This window comes from Hydractinia symbiolongicarpus, chromosome 4 (genome assembly GCF_029227915.1).
Source record: "Hydractinia symbiolongicarpus strain clone_291-10 chromosome 4, HSymV2.1, whole genome shotgun sequence".
NCBI classification, from domain to species: Eukaryota; Metazoa; Cnidaria; class Hydrozoa; order Anthoathecata; family Hydractiniidae; genus Hydractinia; species Hydractinia symbiolongicarpus.
Window position 1 is genome coordinate 13,312,950 of NC_079878.1, and position 16,545 is coordinate 13,329,494.

Below are 16,545 nucleotides of genomic sequence, written 5' to 3' on the forward strand. Positions count from 1 at the left end.
CTACTAATGCGATGATCAGCCAATCAATTCACCTTAAACAGTATTAAACCAATCAAAATTGCCTTCCAGCTACTTTCATCCTTCTCATTATGTGCGGCGGGTTCTGATTTCTAATTGTCAGGTGACATGTCGTAATAAACAACTAACCTATCGCACGTCGTTTATATAATGTTGCTTAGCAATATGTTATGATGTTTTTCTAAATTTGGCAAAAGACGAAACGGGATAAAAATATTATTATTTATTTTCCAAAATAGACGCCGGGGGGAGGAGAGCAATAGCTATAGTTGAATTTGCTTAAATTAAAAATACTGCCGAATCGTCGCTGAACCACCTTTATCGGTAAATAAGAATAAGTCTCTTTTTACTAATTAAAAATCGTATTGCTTCGGTATCAAGAACATTATACCCCGGGTATTCAGCAAGAAAAATGGTCGCGGTAGTAGCTCGACACAAAAATACTTCCTAATTAGTTAGGCGCAGAAAGCGTGTTTACTGAAACCTAATCTTCATCATTACAACTATTGTAACCTAAATGTAACTGCGTTCCCAATATTGTTCGATATGTCATACGACCAAAATTAGTCGCGAAATTTATAGGTGGAACTAAAACAGAAAAAACAATAACAACAACACGTTTTTAATTTAAAACTTTCTAATTCCATAGAAAACTATACAAAAATTCTAAAAACTAAACAAAAACAAATTATGAATCATATTACACTCTACTCTAAAAAGACACTGCAGTTCCACCAAATATTATACAGCCCAATAATCACCCACGTGATTAATGTATGCATTCGAGAGTTTTGCCGCAATTGATCTAATAATGTTCCCAAAAGAGGTTTGATTGTATTTCACAAGTTTTTAGTAAGAGTATTTCACTAATCCAGAAGCTTAACCGCAACACGAGGTGAAATATTTGGTTAGGATATTTTGCGCCTTTTCTCTCCTGAAGTTATGCGCGTAGCCAAATTATATACAACGCATAATGTACCATTGTATATACTTCGCAATATGTATCAAGAATTTTAACACAATCCTAACGATAATACATACTTAAAAACAAAAATATAAAAATGAATTGTTAAAATACTTGTGTGTGAAAATAGCGCGTCATATCCAAGACGACGTTGCAAAATTAAATGACGACATTGGACAACGATTTTTCAGATTTAAAAGGTGGGAAAAAATAATATCCTGTTGTTGCAATACAAACTAATGAATAACCTAACATAATTATGCTATTTCTTTGTACTTCTCCGACATCGTACTGATTTTTTTTGGGAAAAAAAGAACAAAGAAAGAAAATCTAACGAGCGAGTTCTTTCAATTGGAGAGAAAATGCGTTGTGCCATCTCATGCAGCGTTTACTTAAAAGTCACGCTTGATTAATCGAACAACTTCGCTTTGTTACTGCTACAAAACCACGAGATGGTGTATTTCTTTAAAATCGAATTCTTCTAGCAGCTCTTTGTATAAATCGAAGCGTGTCAACACTAACTCCAAAGCCAGACTGCAAAATGAAAGGTACAGGGTTGCATAAAATAAACACCCCCTATCCTACCACAAGTCCCTTATTGTCAATACAGGCGCCGTCACTTTACAAGAAATCAAAATGGCAGCAATGCGCAGAAATCTGTCATAGTTGAGGTATCTTTAACATGTCAATCCTGATGCTAAAATAACCGCCTTAATTTTGATCAACGTCCAGGTAAAATATAATGGCCTCTAACGGTATCGGTAAATTTCGAAAAAACTGGAGAATTTTTTTTTCTCCACTAAAAACTTTAATCGTAACATAGCTTGAACAAGGTAATCATTTTTTTTACTCTAAACAAATAACCGGTTTATTTTTTCCTTTATTGTATATCTCGGTTAAAAAAGAGGATCTATAGGAGACTTTGCAAGCTGAGCTTTAACTGTAACTATAGATTTTCTCTTTGACCGTAACAATATTAATTATCTGTATAAAGGAAATGCGAATTAAAAAATATATATTTAAAAAACAGTAAATTACTGTGTTGTGCAAACCTTCAAAACTTTTTGTTGAGCAGAAAATCTTTTACAACTTTCAGCTGTGTTGTGGAGTAACATAGCAACAGTCATCGGTCCAACACCTAAGATAATATTCATCCAAACAGAAGATAAAAAAAGTTGCTGTGACAAAGCTGAAATCGCTACTATTTTATCTATTTTTACTCTATTATTTTAAAGGAACAAATTTTAGCAAGAATTATTTTTCGCAATTTCGCCAATGAAAAATTAGCTATTTTAGATTGTGCGAAAATTAAATTTCAAAACAAATAAAAAATTTAATCTCGTACATTGTAATGTTTTATCTAAGTTGTGCTAAACTTGTAAATAAGTTGTTTAAGATTTTCTGGACGGTGTAAATTGGTCTTTCAATTTTGGAGCCTTATATCTTCAACCTTGAAGGTCCAAAGAAGGTCAAGTGTAGATTTAATCAGGAGCTCGTACAAAGCTACGACTGCCGAAAACTATGGGCCCGCGACAAGTTTCTGTGAAGAAAACCGTGAATATATATTCGTGAAAACACGATCTAATATTTGTTAAAAACTTAATTTCGTGAAGTGCGCAAATAGCAATTGCGCGAAATTTCAAAATAGAGAAATTTATTTCTCACAAAAACTTATTCCTTTAAGTTACACGTTGTTTCAAAAGCAACCAAGAATTAAACTTGGATGAACAAACAAAAGACGAAACAAGAAAAGAATAAACAAGTCTTTTTATTAGTATCATAAATAGGAAATGTACAGCCAAAATTATGAGCTTAACTTAAATCAAATTTCTGCCTCAAAGGTTTTCTTCGTAGCAACTAAGGTTGAAATGAAAAATGGAGTTGCTTATAACAAACGTGTATTTAACCAATCAGTAAAATAAAGATGGACGTTATAATGTTGATGAATATTACAGAAAAAATACACGTGTATTAAAAAAGCTTACCGCCGGGAACTGGTGTTATCCAACTTGCTACTTCTTTACACTCTTTATATGCAACATCGCCAACAAGCCTATGTCCACTTTTCTTGCTGGCGTCTTTAAAGGAACAAATTTCATTGAATGAATATACTTCATAAAGTTGATGTCCTTGACACTCATAAACTTCACTTTGGCAAGTTCTTTAACTTGGTTTAAATGTTTATTCCAAAGAATACTGCAAGAAAAAATTATATACTTGGAATAAAATATATACCTGGTATGGCCGTGATGCCGCAATCAATAACAACAGCTCCAGGTTTGATCCAGTCACCCTACATAAACATATATAGTATTTCTTTTATTACGTCATAGTAAGGTTTTTTTTTTGGAATTTCGACCATGACAAAGGCCATGTGAAGGATAACCAGGATTTCTCACAACCGTATCCGCGGTCATTAAATATTTTGCAAAAAGAGTTTACATATCCAATCGCGTACTAAATTCTTTGTTTATTTATATGCATAATTTGAAAGTAAGTAATTATTAAACATTTCATTATGGATTTTTTATATACTTTCGCGGGCAGAAACTTTCCCGTTTTTCAAATTTTTTTGTCCTTTCTCGCGAAATTTCTTACCTTTGGAAATTTCGAAACAGCAAAACGCAAAAGTTTTTCACGCGAAATCAGAAAGTGTTTTCACGCGAAAAAAGCATATTTAAGACCCCTCCCTGAAATTCGTTGTTATAAAAAAAAATCAACCTTAAGCAAGAAAAATTTAAAACATTAATTTTTGCTCATTCGCGAAAGTTTTTTCACCCGAAAATAACCTTTTTCTTCGATTCGCGAAAGTTTCTGTCCTTAAGGTACCTATATGCATCTTCCAAAATTGATTTTTTAAAAAAAGCTACAATTCAGAAATTTTTGGATATTCTAGAATTTTTTAAATTGATCAGGCGTTTCTAGTATGCTGGAACTCTGCATGATAAAATAAGAAAGCATTTCATAGCCAACTCACTTTAACCATTTCAGGAACACCAACAGCTGCCACAATAACATCGCCTGAACGAACCTGCAAGCAATACAGAGAAAAAATCTCAAAAGTTAAGATGAAAATCATTCAAAAAAATACCCCATGAAAACATCAATAGTCCCTCTCTTGGTCCTTCTTATGGACCTACTGTAAATACTAAATTATGCATACTTATACTTAACAAAGGTATATCTGATGCAACTTATTAAAAGGAAGCCTATTTATCCAAAACTTTTTGTGGGTTTTTTTATTTCAAGGAGCTTTTTAGAAGAGTTTACAGCTTTTTTGTTAGTAACAGGAAGTTTTAACGTCCTTAGGGATTCCATCCTAACGGTTGGCTCTTCCTCCCCTCTGACTGTAACTACGTTACATTACCGCCAGGGTACGTATAGTATTGCTCTAACTTGCTTGTCTGCCACACAGGCCGGTTAGCGGTCAGTAGATGGCACTAAATGGGCTAACAACACTGCATTTAAAGTCCGCTGGAGTGGGGACTCGAATCTGAAACCTTATGATTACAAGTCGAATGCGCTACCACTACACCATCTCCGCAAAAAAAAAAAAAAAAAAATTGAAAAATTACGTACCACATCTTTAAGGCTTCGTGTTTTTGAATGACAAATAGTGACTGTCGCATGATTCCATGTCAGTAGACTTGCCATTGGTGAACCCTTTATAGTAAACAGAGATATATGTTACTACCACCCAGATCTTCACTAGAGGCTGTGTTTCCCATGCATGCAATGTATACAAAGAGGAACTGCAACAAAAAACTTAATAAAAGTTAAAGATGTATGAAATTTGGGGAAGCAAGGTTAAAAATTAAATCCAAAAAACTTTTAAGCCGTATGCTTGGTTGCACAAAGATATCATTCTTCTGAAAAGTAAAATGTCTTAACGAAACAGATTATGCTATGTTAATTATACTGATAGGAGTGGGGGTACTGAAGTGATTACCAGAACAGCAAATAAACCAACGACAAAGCAACTCTACTGTACCAAAAATTGAAGATATTATGACCGTAATTAGCTTACAACTATTTTGCTTCGTCCTAACACAACAGCATTCTGTCCTTTTACATCCATTCCTATTGAAGAATAAAATATATTTGACATTCAAAACATACAAATACTGCAAATGTCAATAAAGAACAAAATGTTACAAACCAGTTGTTTTGATGAGCTCCATACAACCAGCGGGTGTACATGGAGTAAAGCAATTTTCTAGATCTCCTCTTGCCAACCTTCCAGCATTTATATCATTAATCCTGTAAAGAGCAAGATGAACATAATAGCATCGTATAGTAACATTGGACAGTAGAAAAAAAAACATATATGAAATATTGTTAAAACTCACTGTAGGGAGACTAGACTATCTTGCCTACATTTATTCTCCTGTCAATCATCAGATATACGTTAAAGTTACGCAACAGATCATCCACGCCAAAAAATCAACTTTATGTAGCATTTTTAAGCTTTGAGGTCAACCTTGGTTGAAGTGAACTATTGTTTATACAATCGATTAACTTGTCATACGTTATCATTAAAGCACTTTAAAATTAATAAAAAGTTGACTGTCGGAAACACACGCAAGAGACAAGTTTTAAATCCCTTTTCAGATATTTTGAACTAAAAATTAGTACTTAAACGGTTCCAAATTTGTTTTGCAAAAAAGTTCAAAATACCATAGCACAACAACACTATTCGCTGACAATAAATGCTCACCCATCAACGTCTTTCTCTGGCATTACAGCATTTGTTGCAAGTGATGAATTGATTGGGTTTTTACTATCTAGTGGCAATTGCACAATAATTCCATGCACATCAGGATTATCATTTAAATTCTTTACAACGTTTAGTACCTACATATAAATCAATATTGTTAATAGCAGTACCAGTAATATAATTGTAACAAATACGTTTTTTGATTCAGTGTAGCTGTAGAAATTTTCAGTTCATTTATTGAATGTTTTTTTCCCACCCACCCCCTCCCAAAACCAAAAAAAACATCACTGAACTGAACATTAGGCAGCCCCGTGTTGTGTATGGGGTAAGTAAAGGTTGTGGAGTTCTTTTTCTGGCTTAAAACTCTCCTTACAAGGCCCAGAAAGTTAAACAGAAAGATTTGCAAATATAAAAAAGCTGTCTCCCTCCCACGTAGTGAGTCACTGACTACGTGGGAGGGAGACATAGGCAATAAAGAGGAAAAATCTCAACTGTTTAGAAAGTAATTATAATGAGCATGTTTGTGGTGATGATGATGGTGGTGGTGGTGATGGCAAAGCCAGAAACATAGAATCTTCTTATTTCACATTTTATTTAATCAAAAAGTAAAGGAAAAGTAAAGAATGCATCATAGTCTGCAATCAATACCTAGTGTGAAACTAAAAAGAATAAAATCACCTCAGATTCAGTAGTTGTGTCTGGCAATTTTACAATTTCAGCTTGCATTCCCAACTAAAGATATAAATGAAAGCTATTCAGCATTTTTTTTTTGCTAAAAGAATTATATATTGTAAACCTGAGATAAAAAAGCAATAAAATTCAGTTAAATAGTTTTAATAAAATAACAACACATTGCATATACAGCCATAAATATTATTGGATAAATAATTATTGGAATAAAAGTTTAATTTTAAATACCACACTCACAAGCAATGACTTACCACATTTCAATATAATATCCACACACTATGAACCTGTCAATGTTCACAATGGACATATGACTAGCATATTTGGTTCCAATATTTCGAATTGCTAGAGTTTTGCAGTCAGTGCATCAATTGTTTATGAATGCGGCATTGCAGAACCTGCAACTGGCACATTTACAATGCACCTCACTGGCCCTATACATCTGCTACATCAGAGCGCCTGCAGCTTTCCTGCTAGAGAACATTAAGCAAAAGATGCTATTTTGTTTTTTTGAAAAACAGCCTAAAAACTGCTATTTTGCAAAAATTTATGAACAGAATTGTGAATGTACCTACTTCTTTGGCAAATTTCAATTTAGTACGGACATATACATTTGAATCTTCACGATTGCCAACCTATAAAAATAAAGAAGTAAAAACAATAACCTGATAAATAATCTAAATGTCCAAGATTTAAAAAAATATTTTAAAAAATTTATTAGTGTTACACACATTAGGAATTTTACGAATTAATATAGAATTATACCCAATGACAATGAAATAAATATAGGGTTTCAGCCATATATAGTTACTTATATAAGCAAACCTGTACAATTGCTAAGCCTGGTGTAAGACCAGTATCTTCTTTCAACTGTGAAACATTTATCTTGACTTTGTCACGAATTTGTCTAAAAGGTAAAAAAAAGAAAATTTAAATGCCAACTATCGATATGAAACCAAAATTTATTACAGTACCTACATCTTGGTCTAAAAAATGTTGAGACAAAATAACTAATTTTATACAGTACCTACATCTTGGTCAATATATTTTGAAACAAAACAACTAATTTCATACAGTACCTACATCTTGGTCAAAATATGCTGAAACAACTAATTACTTTCATCACAACAAGTAATTACGTAGTCTTTTTTATAAGATTCATACATTTTGAACCTATCAAAGTTTAGTTGTGAATGTTTAGAGCAGAACTGGGGATTAGGATCTTAGGCTATTTGTTTATACATCCAAACTCTTAAAATGTGCTAATAATCACAAATTTTCAGTCCCGTGTGGGCCTTGGTGAGGATTATTTTGATATGGTGGCCTGCTAGAGAATGTGATTAGAAACTTTTGAACGCTGCCTGTCTGGCCTACATGTGTACAAAAGTAATGACTTTGTAGCCTGCCAGGTACAGAACATTGACTGTTTAATACTTTTCTCCATATTTAAAAAAATGAGGAAAAAACTGTCTTTGTCTCAAAAATTTTGTCTAACTAGTACATAATATGAGCAATAATTGTCACTGGTTATAAGTATTGATCAGATTATTGACTTATATTATATAAAGCTTGTATAAGTCCTATATGTTTACTCACAAAATTTGATTGCAAACCGACATGCAGATCCCAAGTTTTTGAGTCGTGAGCAAAAAAATAAGAGGCCTGGGATGAGCATGCAAGTGTCATTACGGCAAAAAAATTGTGTTAAGCAATTAACCTTTATAATATCTTTGCATTGATAAAGTTTGAATGCACACCCCTTAACAGGTCTAAATTTACTGATGAAAGGAAATGTCCAAATTTGCTATTATTGAAATATGACATCATAATTCATGCAGCATAATTAAATCTGAAATTCTTTAAATGTGAATATCTTGAGAACGAAAAGAGCTTTTTAAAAAATTTAAAAAGACTTTTTAAGCTCTATAATATAAGTCATTTTATACTTTGGGTTCCCTTTAAAAATTTGTCTATGAATGAATGAATTTGTTTGAAAAGTCTTAATTGCTGGATTCAAAAAATGTGCGGTTTCCAATCCTGGTTTTTCATTCAAATTCCGTATTTTAAGTCATTTTTTTCTTTGATTATTAGTATAGTAAATAATTACTTTATACAAAAGACATCTCAGGTGCGCATTATTGACGTGACTAAAGTGTTTTTGGTGCGTAATGGAAGACGCTGCTCAATTGTTGCAGGAGCGTGCGGAGGTGCGATTGCTTGTTTTAATAATTATGCTAAATACTATTTCCTTCCCAATTAGTTTGTTTATTGTATGCTGGTTGATGTTTTTCTCGACTTTTTTGCATTCTGGAGCATTAATCAATTTAGTTTATACACACCTTGCTAAATCTTTACCATCAATGATCTGAGCCATGCTACAATATTTTTAGAGAGCTTATGTCTAAAATAAAAGTTATAAAAAGTTATAAAATGATAGTTATAAAACCAATTTATTTGCAAAGTGGATTATCAGGAAATTATATATATAACATGCATCATATAATTAAAAAATGCACGATAACAGCATTTTAATGTTTCTTGCAACTTTAATAGTACAATGTGTTAGTGTTGATCATTATGTTTATTATTTGTTTCTTTATAGTGTAGTATTATAACTGGTGGGTGTAATAAATATATGTGTACATCGTTTCACTATCTATGGTTATTATCAATTTTACATGGTAGCAAAGGGTAGTTGAAGAATTTAAAGATGAGTGGCTATAAAAACCCACCGGTGTTCAATAGCAAAGACAAACCATATGACAGATATTGTGAAGAGTTACATGCTTGGTGCATTGTTACAGATTTAGATAAAAAGAAACAGGGAGTTGCAGTAGCATTGTCTTTTCCGGAAGATGATCCAAGTGGTGTTAGAGACAGTGTTTAATGAACTGAAACTGGAAAGTATTAATGCCGATGATGGCGTAGAGAAACTTATTGATTATTTGGATAAACTTTTTAAAAAAGATGAGTTAAGTGAGGTATACGAACGTTATACCATATTTGATAGATACGTACGTGAAGCTAACCAGAAAGTTGAGACTTTTGTTTTGGAATTTGAAAAAAGGTATAACCGAATAATGCAAAAAGATATGAAATTGCCTTCCTCAGTCTTAGCATTTAAACTACTTGATGCTTCAAAACTTTCTCACAAGGAGAGACAACTGGTGTTAACAGGTGTTGAATACTCAAAGAAAGAACAGTTATTTGATCAAATGAAAACTGCTCTCAGAAAGTTCTATGGAGAACAAGCTATCCCATCTGAGAGTGATGTTTCTGGCATTGCGTTAGAACCCAGGGGAGCCTCAGCTTCAGAAGAGATACTTTACAATCGTCCAAATAAATATCAACATAACCATTTCAACAGACCGCAGAGAATTTTTAGACATGGTGAAAATGAACATTTTCGATCTAGAAACACTGACACTAAAACAAACCCATTGGGTTTCAATGGTAAACCTACGAAATGCAAAATTTGTGAGTCTATTTTGCATTTTATGAGAGATTGTCCTCACAGACAGTCCATGAACTCTGGGGAGCATATCACATTATTTACTGGATCAAATGAAAATGAGTTGTGTTTACTTATTAGTGAAGCAAGAAATTCAGCTGTTCTTGATTCAGGCTGCACATCTACGGTTGCAGGCAGTCATTGGATGGACTGTTACTTAGAAACGTTAGATGCTAGAGAATCTAATCTAGTCCAGCACTGTGACAGTTCAACAGTCTTTAAATTTGGTGGAGGAGAAACAAAGAAATCCAGAGGTAGTGTAACCTCCCCATGCGAGATTGCTGGAAAAAGCATTTTAATCAAAACAGATGTGATTGATAGTGAAATCCCATTATTATTGAGCAAAACTGCAATGAAGAATGCCAAAATCAAATTAGACTTTGAAAATGACCAAGCTAAAATTTGGGGCAAAACAGTAGACCTTGATAGTACCTCATCAGGACATTATTGCATTCCGCTTGACAAAGAAGAAATACCAATATCTGATTGCCTTTATACCTTGGAAGCTGATGTATCCAGAACAGAGAAAAAGAAAACGCTTGTCAAACTACACAAGCAATTTGCCCACCCTTCACAAGCTAAATTGAAAGCCTTACTGAGTGATGCAAATGTTTGGGATGATGATTATCAGTCTATATTAGATGAAGTTTATGCCTCTTGTGAGATATGTCAAAGATTCCGTAAAACACCACCACAACCAGCAGTTTGTTTACCTTTGGCAAATCAATTTAATGAGACTGTAGCTATGGATTTAAAAAAGTGGAACAAGGAAGTAAACATTCTATATGTGCTTGATCTCTTCAGCCGATTTACCACTGCAAAAAACCATCCACTATCATAGATAATGTTATGCAAATGTGGATTGGTTCTGGATTTGGAGCCCCACAGAAGTTCTTGGCAGATAATGGTGGCGAATTTGCTAATGAAGATTATAGAAACATGTGTGGAAACTTAAACATTTAAGTCCTTAACACAGCTGCTGAAAGCCCGTGGCAAAATGGAATCTGTGAGAGAAACCATGCTGTTGTCGACAGATGTCTGAAAAAGATACTGGCAGACAATCCAACTGTGTCTTTGGAAACGGCTCTAGTGTGGGCAATAAATGCAAAAAACTGCCTGCAAATGTGGAACGGATTTTCTTCCTATCTTCCCAACGTAATGACAGATTTGCCGCCAGCTCTTGAAGGTACAACAATGAACCAAGTGTTTGCAAAGCATATCAACACTTTGCATGCTGCTAGAAGAGCATACATAGAAGCTGAGTCATCATCAAAAATCAGACGTGCCTTAAAACATAAAATTAAGGTAAATTGTACTCAATTTGACAGAGGTTGTAAAGTCTTTTACAAGAGAGACGAATCCAACAAATGGAAAGGACCTGGCACTGTAATAGGTCAAGATGGAAAAATTGTCTTTGTGCGACATGGAAATGTTTATGTTAGGGTATCAACCAACAGACTGATTAAAGTTGGGCATGAATTTCAAGAGCCAACAGAATCAGATCCTGGCCCTGAAATAAAAGTTACCTCAGGTGAGGTGAATTGTATTCGTGAATCTTCAGACGAAAAAAGCACTAATCAAAGACAGCATGCTGATGCTGCTATACACGACGGAGTACAACTTGACGATGCCACCTTGGACCAAAACATGACTGACAACGATACGGGTATGCCAAAGAAAAATGATGAAATTCGCTACAAGCAACCAGGTGACAACATTTGGAGAGAGGCAACGATAATCAGCAGAGCTGGCAAAGCAACTGGGAAGTATTCTTCCTGGTACAATGTGAAACACCCAGATGAAGAAAATCCCATTTGTATAGATTTTCAGAGTATTGACAAATGGGAAAAGGTAGAAAAGGGAAGAACTGAGGAAGTAAACATTGTCTTAGTGCCACAACAACGCCATTGTGACAAAGATGTTATCACTGCCAAGGAACAAGAGATTAAGAACTGGAAGGATTTTGAGGTTTTTGAAGAAGTGAGAAATTCAGGGCAAAACACAATTTCTACTACATGGGTAATTACAGAGAAGAAAACTGGTTCAGAAAATTTTGTAAAAGCTAGACTCGTTGCAAGAGGCTTTGAAGAGGAGCAAATTTTACAAGTTGACTCGCCTACTGCCTTGAAAAGCACCCTGATAATTCTGATAGCAATCTCTAGTATAAAAGAATGGCAATGCCAAACCACAGATATCAAAGCTGCTTTTCTTCAGGGATGCGATATCCAGAGAAATGTATTTTTGCAGCCACCAATTGAAGCAGATGACCAAGGCAACCTTTGGAAACTTAAAAAGGTTGTGTATGGATTAAATGATGCTGCGCTACACTGGTTTTTTACTGTGAAAAAAGAAATTGAAAAGCTTGGATGTGTACAATCCAAGTTCGATCCAGCTATGTTCTATTGGAAACGTGAGGATATTCTAGAAGGGCTTTTTGTTATCCATGTCGACGATTTTATTCACTCTGGAACAACATCTTTTGAGAAAGAGGTTGTTAATAAATTAAGAGATGTCTTTCGAATTGTGAAAATTGAGGAAAATTATTTTAAATATGTTGGCTCAAACATACAGCATAACAACGGTAACATAGAAGTGTCCCAGAATGATTTTATTGACTCGATGCAACTTATACCTCTATCGCCGAAACGTCAAGCAAATAAGTTTGAGAAACTTAATTCCACTGAAATTGCCAGTTTACGGAGTTTGACTGGTCAAGCAAATTGGGTGGCCAGTCAGACCAGGCCTGATGTTAGTTTTGATGTTTTGCACTTTAGCATGTGTATCAACCAGAGTCCAGAAGTAAGACATCTCACTGAAGCTAACAAAATGGTAAAGAAAATTAAGTCTGATCAGTTTAAACTGATATATCCAAAAATGAATGTCAACCAGGAGCTTCGATTAGTTGTATTCACAGATGCTTCCCATGCAAATTTGCCAGATGGTGCATCTAGTGCAGGTGCACATATCATTTTATTAGTTGGAGAAAATAATGATTGTTGTATACTAAATTGGTCATCAAACAAAATTAAAAGGGTAGTGAAGAGTACCACAGCTGCAGAAAGTGTAGCACTATCAGATGGGTTGGACGATGCACTGTACCTATCTGAATTACTGGCGGAATTGCTAAGAAAAGACGTAAAGAAAATCACAATAAATGCCAAGATTGATAATAGAAATCTACATTCACTTATATATTCAACGAAAGTAATAAGTGAAAAACGACTGCGTATTGATATTGCAGCAATAAAAGAGATGCTAATTCGTAAAGAAATCAGTACAGTGGAATGGATACCCACTGAAAGACAATTGGCTGATTGTCTGACAAAACATGGTGCTAGTTGTCAGAGTTTACAAAATATTCTGTCGATTGGAAAACTTGATGTGTGACATTATAAAATTGACTATTATCAAAGTGTTTCATTTTATTTCATTGTGCACACAGTTTGTGTACCTTCTTTTGTTGGAGACATTTTAAACACTATGGACTTTCTAGGAACTACAAGAAAAAGGGAGGCATGTGTTAGTGTTGATCATTATGTTTATTATTTGTTTCTTTATAGTGTAGTATTATAACTGGTGGGTGTAATAAATATATGTGTACATCGTTTCACTATCTATGGTTATTATCAATTTTACACAATGCTTCAAATAGGAATGTAAAAAAATTAATCATCATGTTTGACAATGTAAGTTTTCTGTGAAATTTACAAATTTAGTCAATGCAAAAATTAATGGACACAAAGTAAGCTTCTAGACTTTCTTATTTTGACATTATATAGAATTTCAAATTATGTTTTATTATTGATATATAGTAAAGCCACTTCCATTCCCCATTTTTTTCATCCCCTCCATTAAATGCCTCCATTAAATTTTAGATTCAATTCCCAAGCAGTTGCATCATGAATGACAAAGCTAACACCGAATGACTGAAAAGGGTGAATGATAAAAAAAGTATTATTATTTTAACTATCTTCAGATAAACAAAACAAAACAAAAAACAGTTCAAATACAAACACAGTTATAAAATTTAGTATGTACAGTCCCGATCGCGAGTAACTATGCACAAGTATACGAGTACGGGTACATTAAATGCCGAGTAAAGTGCAAGACGAGTACAAGTAATCGGCGAGTATACTACTCCATACCCTCGAGTATAACCTCTTGCGCATGCGAGTACAGTAAGTGAATGATTTGTGAGTACGTGTGCGAGTGTAAGATAAAAAACGGGAATTCGTCTTGGCGTAATTTTTATCGATAGCTCACATTTGTTTGCTACCTTACACATTGTGAAAACTTTTACTTCGTATTCGCGTCGTAAGAAATAACATTTTATTTTACATATTTTTTTTATGTTGCAACAAATTTTCTTTAGTTTACATAAAAATGTATATGTTGCTGTAATGGCTCTTTCTTACCGAGGAGGAAACCCTTTGCTATTTACATTTGTTATCTAAATGCTTTTTTCTCCTAGCTAAATGTTTTGTTGCTACATTCAAACATTATTCCTTTTTCTTCACAAGCATGAATTAAACAATGAACTCTGGAGACTAAATTAGGCCAATCGCATTTAATTTTATTGTTTTGTAAGTAACCAAAAGTAAAAACGTGCCCAGCAGGGAAATCTTAGATCAAGTGAGAATGATGTACACCCGGATTTTGAGTGAATTCCCTAATTACTTCAAAAAGGTTTGTCATAAATTATAAGTAGCTTTTAAGTCTATCGTGTAGCTATCAGCATTTCGCCATTTTACAAGTTTAAAGGAGCAATCCAGCACTAAATTTCAGCACTAAATTTTGTTTCTATGAAGCTTTATGTTCTTATATGAAAAATATTATATTAAAAATAATGTGTATCAAGGATATGCGCTTAGTTAAAATGAATAAAAATAAACAAAAATAGTGAATTATTACAGATCGTCTGTAACAACGATGTACGGAAAATTCTTTCTCATGTTTTTATAATTTTATTATCCATTCTCATCTTATCATAGTGTGCATAATAAAATAAGCGGCAGCAATGGGGAGAACAAAGTTTCAGGTGTCTTATTAATTGTATTTTTAATTTTTTTCACATATTTTGTGGGCACCTGTTGTTTAAAAGTAGCGAATATAAAAAAGAAAAGAAAGAATGAATATCATTCAAACTAAATTTTTTTCAGAAGTGATGTTGGTTTGTTCAGAAGCAAAAGAGTTCGCTTAAAAGTTACGACTCCGTCATAAGGCAATTGAGTTTCTCCCTCGTTCTGACTATCATATATAGCTTGGGTTGGTGCGCACTTTCCCGCAGTTGAGTAGAATATAACGCGAATCAGTTTAGACTCGTCTGGCTCTTCGGAGTGTCAGGTCCCTGTGGCATGGTTTCAAATGGGACTGCTGATTCGATCGTAAATCAACAAAACGCCAGGGCTTAAAGTGTTAGCATGTAATCTCAATGCCAGCTTCAACTCACTACTGAACATAGAAAACTAACGAAGAAGAAAATAACACTGTAAAAATAGTGTTTTTCAATAAATCCAACACCAACATTAGCCGCAAGTGCATTCTCCGCCAGTTTCTCGATTAATTATATTGTTTGCCTTTTGAGCACGCTAGCGAGTACTGTGTGAGTACAGTAGCAAAAATGTGCAAGTATTTTTGACGTACTCGTACGCGCATTATACTCGTCGCGTACTCGTGGAATACCCACGGAAGAAATTACTCGTACCCGTAGTTTAATACTCGTGTATATAGTTACTCGCACTACTGTAGCTAGCTACATATTATAAAACAAATCTACTAACAAGTCATAAACAAAAATATATGATAGATTCAAAATTGAAACTACAAGATCTATATTCGTCTTTAGTGTTAAGGTTATGGCACTGCTGTGTAATGCATAGTACATTGTAGCCAATATCCGCTGATACTGATCTACAAAATAACCAGCTCTTATCGCCACCACCATCTAGCTAGCTAGCTAACTGCAGCTAGCTAGCTAGCTATAGTGTTTTTAGTAGCTAGGAGCTGAAAGTTTTAAATAATCAAAGCTAAGATTTAAAAAAGCTTTAGCTATAGCTACCTTAAAATTAAGAAGGCGTTACAAACACAACCACTTTAATTACCTGATTACCTGGTTTGCAATGTTTATAAACCGGTCGCACGCGCGCTGTTTTGGCTCATGTGCTGGAAACACGAAATGTACTTAAAAATGTATATGTGACGTACGGAGTGTGGTTTCTATACGGAGTAATACTCCGTGTAGTTGCTATACGGAGTTTGGTTTAGCTATACCGAGTCTGCCAACGAATGTTATTAAAGTGAAATATTGCAAAAGTGGCAGTTCTACTAATACTAATTGGTACACACTGCATAATGTTTGTCTAATATTTTAGACTTTTTTCTTCTTACACAAATTACTTGCCTGTTTTAGGCACGATTTTCTAAACTGGAATAGCCCAGAGTAAATTTTTAATAAGAATACTTCGTATAGACTTCGACGCTTATGCTGCATTCGCTAATGTCTAGCCAAACCAGTTTCGGCATTATACTCTTAAAGCTGCCTGCGCCGCTCACAGCTTTTTGTACTAAATATTTTTGCGTCTATACGGAGTAAACATGTCGCTATACGAAGTTATACTCCGTATACGCATGCCTACACGGAGCCGTACT

General features: G+C 34.1%; 1 protein-coding gene across 3 annotated transcripts; it reads right to left on the reverse strand.

Annotated features, from left to right (window-relative positions):
• Window positions 1–637: 637 nt before the first annotated feature.
• On the reverse strand, window positions 638–16,044 carry LOC130641403 (C-1-tetrahydrofolate synthase, cytoplasmic-like). 3 transcript variants are annotated; one of them, XM_057448193.1, is made up of 14 exons: window positions 16,007–16,044; window positions 8,726–8,787; window positions 7,212–7,293; window positions 6,962–7,021; window positions 6,378–6,431; window positions 5,700–5,836; window positions 5,142–5,242; window positions 5,010–5,062; window positions 4,562–4,645; window positions 3,960–4,013; window positions 3,218–3,275; window positions 2,968–3,060; window positions 2,035–2,120; window positions 638–1,516 (listed from the first exon to the last, which is right to left on the reverse strand). In XM_057448193.1, the coding sequence occupies exons 2-14, from the start codon at window positions 8,758–8,760 to the stop codon at window positions 1,448–1,450; spliced, it is 966 nt and encodes a 321-aa protein (XP_057304176.1). In that variant the 5' UTR covers window positions 8,761–8,787; window positions 16,007–16,044; the 3' UTR covers window positions 638–1,447. The 3 variants fall into 3 exon arrangements, with proteins under 3 accessions (XP_057304176.1, XP_057304174.1, XP_057304175.1); XM_057448191.1 differs by having other exon boundaries at window positions 15,999–16,038; XM_057448192.1 differs by having other exon boundaries at window positions 15,956–16,023.
• Window positions 16,045–16,545: the final 501 nt, after the last annotated feature.